The 12,076-nt window shown below is 34.8% G+C and overlaps 1 protein-coding gene across 2 annotated transcripts in view; it reads right to left on the minus strand.

The window, feature by feature from the left end:
• Positions 1-12,076, minus strand: part of TTC21B (tetratricopeptide repeat domain 21B) — a 106,783-nt gene that overhangs the window by 42,041 nt on the left and 52,666 nt on the right. For both annotated transcript variants that reach the window (XM_072612199.1, XM_072612200.1), the window contains 2 exons: positions 9,819-10,057; positions 1,134-1,206 (listed from right to left, as the gene is read on the minus strand). In XM_072612199.1, coding sequence (XP_072468300.1) covers positions 1,134-1,206; positions 9,819-10,057 — 312 coding nt within the window. The remainder of the gene's footprint in view (positions 1-1,133; positions 1,207-9,818; positions 10,058-12,076) is intronic.

Below are 12,076 nucleotides of genomic sequence, written 5' to 3' on the forward strand. Positions count from 1 at the left end.
GTATGAAGACCAAATGAGGTTACATACAAAAAAGTGTTTGGTAAATATAAGAAGGTACAGATTACTGGTTGTGAAAGTCTCACTTAAGATGTCCTCAGTGTGTATGTAGATGATTTCAGTAAATATATTTTATATAGATAATAGGCTGTTAGATGATGTGCTTTTTGATTCTGGGGGGAGGAAATATTGGTGGGTATTAGTACTACCTTCTTTTTTACATGAAGCCTTTTCATATTTCTCTACATAGCTGCTAGTGCCTTAGTCCCCAAACTATCTGATATTTATTTTATTTATAATGTGCATATATTTCCTATATACACATGCATATAGTTTCAATGAAAGTACTTAAGCTCCTTGAGGACAGAGACCATTTAATTTTTGTCTTTTTATCTCCTATACTTGGCACATGGTACACACTAAATAAATGTCTGTTTAATGAGTGAGGTTAAAAAAATGAGGTTTTTTCCCCCCTCACTTCTTTGGTATCTTCTTCTTCTTTTAATATACTTTGTGAATTGATCTCTCAATATTTTCTATAGATACTTCGTCTAATCCAAATGCTTTTCCAATCTTTATTCTCTTTAATGCCATTTCTACATCCTCTGAAAGCACATCTGGAACTATTAATTAGAATTCAAGTGTGGTGGCTATATTATTTTTGACTGCTTAAAAAGTTGGTTACAAAAATGACTGCAAATTGTTTTCCATTTTTTCTTCTATTTGTTGTCTTTCATTTTTCATCCTTAAATAGCTTTTGCTTAGTTGGTTGGATCTCTTACAGAGCTTTATTTAAATTGGTTTATGGTTTAAAATAGATAAGTATAGATTTTAAAATCCTATGATATCTTTTTTTCATTTTTATTCTTTCTTCTCCCTTTGCACTAATTTTGATCTGTGCTCTAACAAGGGGAGGTTGCTTTTACACAGGAATCTGATTCAGTGATGACTTCCCAACATCAATGACATCAATATTTTTTTTGTGAAAATAGAATCAATTTCATTTTTATAAGTATATCTCAACAGTAATGATTAACAAATTAGATGGTCTTATAGTTCTTACTACGCTATCTTAACTATCTTGTGGTACTCCGTAAGAATAATCATTTAGAGTCAGAAGCAGTCCAAGTTCTTACCTCTTGTATGTTCATGTATGCATCACCAAGGAGAAGAAAAGTATGAGGATTGGGCAATTTTTCTACGAGGTCTCTGGAAGACAAATTTTACTGATTAACTTATTTTTAATATGTATGTCCAAATATCCATCTAATCCTAAAACTTACTTGTTCTCCAAGTCATAGGTATATGATTTAGATAAACTAATAAGTATTAATGTAGTTACTATTTGCTTTTCATTGAACTATTTTTGGAGTACAAAACTTACAAAAAGACTATGACAAAATTTTATCATATATCTCTTCTAAAATAGGGAAAATAGTTAAAGTATGCTAGTAAAATCTTGACTCAAGCTCAGGGAATTGGCCATTCTATTTAAATGAATTTTCTGATTTAATGAGTATCAACTAGAAATTCTGTTTTGTTTCAAACCTTATATATATTTAGAAAGCTTTCTAAAGTATATGAGGTTAGTTTTTTGCTTTTAGTAAGTAAGTCAGGTAAATACTACTTCTTTGATGATGCAGATTATTGCAGTATCTAGATAGTATAGTGGATAGAATACTGCATCTGGAGTCAAGAAGACCTGAGTTCAAATCCAGTCTCAGATACTCACTGTGTGATTCTAGCTAAGTCACTTAACCCTTAACTCGGTTTCCTCTTCTATAAAATGGAAATGATAAATCTACCTTCTCAGTGTTGTTGTGAGGTTAAAAAGAGCTATTTGTAAAATACTCTGCAAACCTTAAAGTTCCATATAAACACTATCTACTATCATCTTTTCTCTTCAGTCACATCTGAGAGAATCTTCAGAAGTCAGTAAAACCTCCCTTACCCAGAATCATATGAAAAACATTCCATTCTGGAAAAAAATCAAGTTTCTGGATACCTGAAGCTTGAATATTCTGAATCTTTGTCATTTTTTTTGATGGAAACATTTCTAAAATGTAACATCTATATATAATACATACACACACATATATGTATATACCTACATGTATGTGTATATATATGTGTGTATGTATGTGTATATGTGGGTATATATATTATACATATATATGTGTATTTTTATTGAAATATCCTTGCCTTCCTAAAAAAATGGAAAACTAAATAGAACTGTTCTTAATGACTGAGGGTCATCATTTTGAATACTGAATACATTCATGTCCATTACATGTAGATAGTATACAGCAATGTATAAATGCAAAGACCTCAGAACTTGTTTTCTTGGGAAAAAAATCTTGATATCTTTTTCATTTTTGGTCATTCATCTTTCATGAAGATATGCAAAGAATAGGACCTCCTGGATGGTATAACAGGACCTAACTTTGTGGAAAATTAATTAGTGAATTAATAATGTAAGTAGCCTTTCCAGTGATTTTCTCTCAAATTTATTTTCCTTCACCACTGTAGATACCTTTTGATGAGTCAACAATATCCAAAATATTATTTTTATGCTGCTAATAGAAAGAACTGCAAATAACACTAACATTCAACATTCTTTCACATGTGCTATTTGTTCATAGATATGAAGTGTTAAGAATTTAGGTTATGATGCTTTGGGGACAGTTTATCTCAAAGTTTACAAGTTCTGGTGCTTACTAAATATTTGCCAGTAGATTGTCAGTCAAAAACATTTATTAAGCCCCTACTATATACCAGGCACTATGCTAAGTGCCTGGCATACAAAAAGAAAGCAAAAGACAACATGTGCTTTCAAGAAGCTCAGAGTATAATGGAGACAGTATGTAGTATAAACAATTTACATACAAGTTACCTAACTTTTGCTCCAAGTTCTTGCCCCTTAGCCTCAACTTGTCTGAACTGCCCAAGGCTTCGAATGGATTTCACCCTTAGGTTAAAATACTGTTGACTTTGAAAATCTCCAGATTTCCCACTTAGGGATTAACTCCTTCCTAGTCATACCCTCCCCATCCCAGTGATTCTGAACCACCTTAGGACATCAACTAAACTTCATTACCCATCCTGCACTGCTTAAGTCTTTATTCTCATTTCTCTCAATTCCCTTCAGGGGCAAGTCAGTTTGCCTCAGTTTCCTCAACTGCAAAACAGGGATAGCACCTACTTCAATAGAATTGTGAGAATCAAGAGACAATATTTGTAAAGTGCCTGACATATCAATTGCTATGTAAACATTAGTTATGTTATTGTCACTGTGGCTGCTATCATACCCTTGACCTTGCCATTACCCATAAATGCATCTTCTGCAAGTACTGTATTTGATCACATTCTGTTGACTTTTTACCACTCCTTCTGCCTTCTAATACTAAATCTTACCCTTTGTCTACACTGTGACCTCCAATCCCTTGATCCCTCAGTTTTCTCCCAGGCTATAACCTCTGTACAAGTCACATTTTTCTCCTTTCCCCATCCTGAATTTCTGGTGAACCAGCTCAACTCTACACAATGACCTCTTCTCTTGAGTCTCTTGTTTTTTATCTTATTGTCAATTGTGTCCTGCCAAATCTCACTCTTAGGTTACTTTCATTATCCATTGCCTTCACTTATTTGCTAAATAAAGAGAAAATTATATAACCATTCTGACTGAATCCAATACAGATTTGTTACATATCCTACACTAGTCCCTTATTATAGTAATGTCAATTCTTTTCAACCTCCCTAATTTACTCACTAAGCCCCTCACTACAGTGGCTCTTCTAAATCTTTTTACCCTTCCTAAAAACTTCCATGGCTCCCCCAACCCATTTCAACTGAGAACCCTGTCTCATATTTCACTGAAAAAAATGAGGCCATTTGCATTAGATCCCTCTTTTTCCTCTCATCTCACACATTTCAGAGGCCTTTTGCCACTATCTCTATTTCTAGATCTGTCTGACATGAATAAGTGAGTCTTCTCTTTGCCAAGCCTAATATGTAGAAGTGATCCCATTTTATCCCAACTCCTCTAGTAGATTGTCTCCTTTATCATCCTCACTCTCACTTACCTTCAGCCTCTCCTCATCTACTGGCTGCTTCCCTTTTCTTAAACACATTCCCATGCCTCCCCCATCAGCAAAAATCCCTTTCTTGGTTCATCCATCCCTGCTAACTCTGATTCATATCACTCCTGTATTTTATGGCTAAACTCCACAAAAAGAGTTTAGTCCATCTCCAAAAGGTGAAGGAGGTAAATTTTGGGCACAGTGATTCCATATGAACTGGTGTCAGGCATAAGAAGAAATCGGAAGCAACAGCCTAGGTAGGGTTAGGTCTTTGTCCTTAGTCATTCTGAGGTTTTCTCGAAGGCTATCAGGGGCATTTGCATATTCATCTTCATTTTAATATGCATAGAGTAGGAAAATAAAATGTAAAGAATCTAGTTTTCTCTGAAACTCCTCATGTTGATCTCCTTTACCCAATCTCCCATCTCCCACAAGAAGTCAGATCTTTGTGAAATTTTCTTAAGATTAAGCATAGTGGAAAGAACAATGGATTTGGAGTCAGACTTTAAAACATGGTTTCAAATCCTGGTTCATCAACCTCTACATCTTTGGCCAAATTACTTCCATTCTCTGCACCTCAGTTTCCTTATCTGTAAAATGAGAGAATTAAGACTAAATTTATTCATTCAGCAAGCAGTTATTCAGTTCCTATAATGTGTGAACCACTGCACTGAGCACTAAGAATACAAAGGCAAAAAATTTTGACTTTGAGAAACTTACAGTCTAATAGAAAAATTTACTTTCAGTCTTCTTCAGAAATATATTATTCACTTTGTCTATATCTTGTTTTTGCCCAGGATCATACATGATTTATACCTAGTAAATTGTAAATTCTAGAAATGGTGTCATATTTTTTTTTTAGCACATGGGCCTCAACGGTTTGACTTACTAGGTATGACAGGTGAAAACACATCCTTAGGCCTCAGTTTCCTTATCTGAAAAATGACTGAATTGGATTTGATGGTCTCTGATGTTCCTTCTAGCTCTAAATCTGTGATTGCATGAACACTTTGGAGACAGGATACTGAAGCATAATTTTCTTGTTCATATTTAACACTGAAGCGCATTTCAAACAAAAGCAACACTAAAAATGGCATCTTTAACGTTATAACACAAATTAAAGTCATAATGGGGTATTCCAATAGTTTAAGCTGTTAAAAGTTTAAAACTTGACAAAAACTTTTGGGATACCTTGTATAGCATCAAATATAGATCCATTTTTTCAGGAAATCTATCTAACAGTAATAAATATTCTGAAAAAATACCCTATTCTATAAGGATGGGTAATGAAATTACAATGAGAAGGATGGCATAAAAAAACATTCACAGCCACCAATAAAAATTCACGTTTATATAGTACTTAAAGCTCCATTTCTTCTAGATATTTCATAAAGTAATACCACTCAGTCGTCAACTGTCCTCCTCTGCAGGAATCTGTAAATGTGTTTATATTCTAAACCACCACTGTCCACAGTTGCCATTTCTCTATGGTTGATAAGAAGACCAAGTATTTGTTGACTCAGGGAGTCCCCTCCAGCTCTAAATCCTACGATCTCTTTCTTCCAATCTTGCTCACATGACAGCCCCTCAACTATTTGAGGATAACTCTCATCCCCACCAATGCTCTAAAAAAGGTTTCTAGCTTATGCATAAACAAAGCTAATTCATCTGAACTTGCTTATAAAAATGTTTTACCTTTTTAATTAATATTGAGTGACAGGAACATTCTTTGATCTTTAGTGAAAACCACTTATATATAAAATTTGATCTGAATGCTTTAATTTAGCTGTGTGCAAGATGAAACAACATTCAATGGCATCAGCTATCAGAATCTTCAAAGAATTTAAACAGTTGCCTTAATGAATCTTTCTATAAGGAAAGCCAATAGAGTATTGATCTATGAACATTTATGTAGACTATGAGGTAATAACTTTCTGTACATGATACAGTGAAGGCATTTTCTATACAGCTGAACTGAATACCCCTCGGCAGGCAGAAGAGGGCGTGAACCATAACTCTGATATTTACTAGGTATGTTACCATGGGAAACTCACAATCTCACTGATTCTCAATCTCCTCACCTCCTTGGATATTACAGGTAACAAAAATCCACAGGATTTTTGAGCAGAACAAATGAGATAATAAACATTAAGTACTTTATAAACTTAAAGCACTAAATAAATGTTGGCTAATATATTTTAAAGTCATTCACTACTTTGCCCCAACCTGTGTCTTCACTTTCATTATATATTAATCCCCACCCCATACAGTATGGCCCAGCCATACTGGCATTCTCTTCGTTCTTCATATGCATCATGCCATCTCCCATCTCTATGGCTTTGCACTAGTTGTCTCCCATGCCTGAAATGAAGTCCCTCCTCATCTTTGCCCCAAAGAAATTCTTTAAGATGCAGTTCAAAATACTACCTTTTACATGAAGGCTTTCTCAAATCTCTAATTTAATGTTCTCCCTTTATATTTATACTACAGATACTTACACATGTATATGATGTCTCATCTTATAGAATATTAATCCTTGAGAGAAGGGATTGTTTAATTCTTCATACGTATTCCCAATACCTAGTGAAGCATCTGGCACATAAGGATAAGGACAGGGATTGGACTTGTGATTTGAGAGCTATATAGGTAACTCTTAGGTGAGGAAACTCCCTCTTATTAATGCAGATCAGAACCTTCTCTGTAACTCTTAGGCTTGGAGAGTCATGTAGAATATTGGGAGACTTAAGTGACTTTACCAAGAGTCATATACTTACCAGGTATTTGTCAGAGAAATAACTTGAATTCAGATCTTAATGGCTTTAAGTTTAGGTTTTTATCTAGTGTGCTATGTTGGCAAATAGTAGGCACTTAATAAATACTTTTTGATTTATTGATATGATCATTCTATCAACTATTAAGGTTCAAATGAATGTTTTTTAGCCCTTCCTGCTCCATAAAGGACAGAAAAGTCAGAGAAGATATAAAAATACTGCTTTTCCCATGCAGAGGTATTTTATCTACTGTATTTTTGTCTTGAGCTCTTTTTTTCTCTGATATCAGTTTTTCTCTGATATCTGTTGTTCACTGACGCCATAACCTTCTATGCTTCTAATCTCTTACAACCTATTCCCTTTTCTTTTCTCTTGGGTCCCATGGTGTTTTTACTGGAATTCTCAGTTTTCATTTGTTACAGACAATACAAAGCCAATCTCTGCACGTTTCTTTCTCTTTGGCCAGTGAACTATTTTTGAGTGTTGTGGGTATATTCTTTGACTCTTCAGCATTATTTTGCAGTTTTCATTGTCTGAGTGGTACTTTGGGACTCCTATTTCAACACCAAAGGTTGTTTTGTTTTATCCTCTGGCCTACTTCTAGGTTCTATGACAATTCCAGATGGCTAGCCTCCAAGCAAAACTGAGATTTTACTGTAGAGTACAGCTGAGATTAATTCGAACCTGCATTTTTATGATAAAAGCCTCTCAATACTGCTTTTTAAGAACTATAGTCCTTATATTTAAATATTGTGCCATCATTTGCTTCTTTCTCCTGAAAAGGAATAACCAAAGCAATTCTACTTAAGGATTCTAGTTAACTGGATGCAGTTAACTGAAGATTTCCTCTATTATCATAGTACTTCAATGGAACCATGGGGACCCCCTTCATCAGGGCACACTACAACTCATCCATGACTTCTCATACTGCATATTCTTGTCCTTGTTTCCCAACAGGTCTTTCACAAAGGATCCACCTAATATACTGAAAGACTCTCTCTAGGTCTTTTTACATTTCTTAGATGTAAGAGGAGTACTCTGGCTGTCTGTTACTCCTCCTTCTTGACATGTGATTTCACATGTCTTTTTCCTACAAGTCCCTTAAATCACTGGTTAAGCACAGACTATCATCAGAAATAAGCCATACTGTTTGTGCCTAACATTTATGTCCCCATTACCCTTTGGGTCACCTGAAATGTTGATGGTTCATAGAATATGATGTTCTGAGATTTGAAATAATATGCTTGTGGCTGGGAGAACATAAAGGTTTAAAACATGGGTCATTGTGTTAGGGTAAAGCTTAGAATGACTAAAAGCATTACACATTTTCCTAAATGCAAGCTAGTCTGCTCTGTTCCTCTAACTCAATTCTGAGCCCAGCTCACTGTACATCTGCAATGATTCTATCAAATACGTGTATTGGTAGATTCCCTTATCTAGCTACAAACAAAACTCTAAACAAATGGCATTCATGTTTCCTTCATTTCATTTTTTTCCAAATGGATTATTTGCCAGATTTTATGAGTAATTATGGATCTCCCTGCAATTGCTGTTCTGGAGTTTCAAGCAATAGTTTAATATCACCCACAAACAATAGCACTTGGAAGCCTTATCATCTACACAAAGACCTGGGATTTATGAACTTGTTTTAAAAAATATTTTGGTAACTGTATTTCCTCTGTAATCTTATATATTTTATGAACTTATAACATGCATAGGCTTCATCAGACTGCTAAAAGATACCCTGACCAGGGAATCCCCCTTCCAAATATATGAGATATTATTATAATAAGATATATATGGCAATATACTGCTATATTATTATGCAAACCTGCACGTTTCTTTCTCTTTGGCCAGTGAACTATTTTTGAGTGTTGTGGGTATATTCTTTGACTTTTCAGCATTATTTTGCAGTTTTCATTGTCTGAGTGGTACTTTGGGACTCCTATTTCAACACCAAAGGTTGTTTTATCCTCTGGCCTACTTCTAGGTTCTATGCTCTTTTCTTGTCCCAATGAATGAGTTTTCCAGGTAACTAAACTTTTGAGTGACAAGTTTCAAAAATTTTAAATATACTTTGGTTTGCCTAAATACGGGTGAATTTTTTCCCAAAACTGATTCCATATTTAGTAAACAGAATATAGTAAACATTTATTGATGACCCAGCACTCTCATTATTAAAAAAATACTATACTGCATTTAAGCAATAGCTTTTAAAAGGTATTGGGTACACTTTGGCTTTAAAGTGACTTTTCCCTGAATCCCTCTAAATAGTTATGTTTTTCTGGGATGACATGCTTTCTTCCTTTTTCTTGCATGTGACCTCTATTTTCTATGGGGTCGATCTCTTGGCCACGCCTACTGCTACCTATAATGTTCGTTGCCAGTTTAGCCCTCTCCTGCTTTTCTTACCTCCTGTCCTTTTCTCTCCTTTCAGCTTTTTCTAGTGTTTATTTCATACTTCTTAGGGTTCATGCTTAGAGTTTAGCTTTGACAATTATCACTGGTCAATGAAAACACACCATTCTTCTAGATGACAAACTGATTTAAAATATTATTTAGCACTTCTTGTACCCTGAATCTGTTTAATCTTCTTGCATATTCATGGTTATTTAGGTGATGGAATTTGACATCTAAGGTAACTGAGGCATTTTGAATGCAATGGCCACAGAATTATTACCCCTATAAAAGTTCTGCTATGTTAGAAAAGTTCCTATCAGTGATGATTTGCAAGGAAAAAATTCAGGGTCTACAACTGAAGCGTAGTGAGATTTTGGAAAGTAAGTTAGCCACAGGAAGATTTTGTCATAAATAAACCTTATTAATAAAGGAAAATTAGGGTTGGGGAAATATAGGTAGGGAGAATGAGGAAAGATAACCAGTAGACAACTTTGCCTTAGGGAAAAAAACACTTGAAAAATCAGTTTCTTGTGATAAGTTGATAATTTAAGGGACTGAAATAAAATTTTACCTGTAACAGCTGACATATAATTTTTTCTCTTTTCTATGCTTTAGATAAATGTCTGCCATTTTCTCTTTGGTTTCAACAAAATAAGGCTGCTCTGGTGTAACATTTCGGAGCATGCTTAAGGCTCGTTCAACCTCTCCTTGGGCAAGAACCAAGTCTGCATTAGCAATAGTAACACGCAATTCTTCAGGTGTTCCAGAAAATTCATTGATGGCATCTTGCAAAACTTTTGCTGCTTCGTGCTATACAGGTGAAATGAAAACATCTTAAGCAAAGATGTATACAAATGTATGTACATGAGAACAGATACATTTCCAATTATGAATAAGTGATATAAACCAAACTGTATAAATAAATAAACTGCCATGGAATGAGGGTATTTCTTCCTCTGAGACAGTCAGAAAGGAAAGGAGATACAGTGATGATACTGAGAATGAGTGGAGCAAGGGAGTTAAAGGAGTTTCCACTAGATGGTATGAATCCAGTGAAATGGTAAACTAGGTAATCTGTGATAGACAAGTGAAGATGATGTTAGGAATCTGAGAAAAGGACAATGTCTGGAATCTCCTTGTGAGGGAAACAGATAGAGAATTAATAGGTATAGAAAAGAACTTTAAGCAGTAATATCCAGTGAAAAAATACTATTTTTTATAACTGATATGCAAGGCAGAGGAGATATGAGTCAAAAAACTAAGGTTCATGTCCTGCATCTAATATACACTACATGTATGACAATTAACAGGTTAGTTACTCTCTAAATGTCCCTGGCAATTCTCTAAGGTTGTAAGTTAAGAATGTGAATTAGTCAGAATCTGCATTGATAAAGAGTTCCCTAGACTAATGAAATCACAGTACAAATCATAACCAAACAAAGCAAAATAAAATCAGTTCAAACTGTTTCTTAAAACACTATTGGCCATGAGTAAAAGAATGTTTGATTTCTTAAGTTTGCTGTTATAGGTATATCCCAGTTCATCTCCCAATTATTGTTTTCTAATACATTCTTAGGTTTATAGCATCTTTATGGAATTAATTTCCTAAAGACTATAAGCTTGATGAGGGAAAGGGCTCTATCCCTAGCACTTAGGACAAGGAAATCAATCATTCAGCACACTTCTTAAGTGCTAATTATTTCTCAGGCACTGTGTTAAGTGCTGGGACCATAAAGACAAAAAAAATCAAAGCATCATTCCATCATAGATTTAGAGCTAAAAGGAAACTTAGAAGCCACTGAGCCCAATTCCCTCTTTTTATACACAAGAAAACAGAATCTCATAGAGTTTAAATGATTTAGCTAATCAGCTAATAATTTATCTGAGGTGGGACTTGAATCCAGGTCTTCCTGACTTCAGGTCCTTTATTCTATCCATTGCACTACCTTCCTGCCCTCAAAGAACTTATGCCGTATCATGCGAAACAACATGTACGTATACAAAAATACACATAATGAATACAAAAGAAATACAAGATAGCCTGAAGAAGGAGGGCTCTGTTGAGCTTACATAACATAAATTTGAAATGGATTCAGTTAGGTGGTTTTGTGACTTTTTCCAGCTTCATTTGGCAGTAAGTGAATAGATGCAAAGGCACTGAATGGTAAGAGTAATCCAGGGCTGAAGCTTGATAGAGCACATTGATGGTAGGATAAAGGTACAAGGGATTTAAGAGAAAAGGACAATGGAGAACTGAACTGGTTCACCATGGAATCAGGATAAGGAAAGTAAATCCAGTGCAGAGGCGATGACTTAGGAAAGAATAGAGAGGTTGAAGAACAGGATTTGGAGTTGCAAAGCATAGGGAATGACAAAAGATTGTGACCAGCTAAGAAAATTTCGAAGTTCCTAAACTTGGTAGCGGAGCATTTGGGGATGACGGCAAGATCCCTGTAGCTGAAATGGGGTGGAATAACTAAGTCATGGGAAATGATCAGGTTGATGAACTAGGAGGTAAACGTGTTTGAGGAAGTATCAATATGCATGTTCGAGTCCCCTAATATAAGGGCAAGAATTGAGGAGGAGAAGACAGGATTTGGTGACTGATTAGTTATGTTGGATGAGGGAAAATGAGGAGTTAAGAATAATGTTGAAGATACAAACCAGGGAGAAAAAAGGATGGTAGTGTCGTCAAAACAAATAGGGAAGTAAGCATTTGTTGAATTCAATATCATATAATATTAGTTTGTTTTAATCAATAGGACCTTATAATGTTTAATCAATTAGGAGCATAATCATAAGCACATTATAATATTTGTTTAATCAATA

The sequence above is a fragment of the Notamacropus eugenii genome, chromosome 5 (genome assembly GCF_028372415.1).
Source record: "Notamacropus eugenii isolate mMacEug1 chromosome 5, mMacEug1.pri_v2, whole genome shotgun sequence".
In the NCBI taxonomy this organism is placed as follows: domain Eukaryota; kingdom Metazoa; phylum Chordata; class Mammalia; order Diprotodontia; family Macropodidae; genus Notamacropus; species Notamacropus eugenii.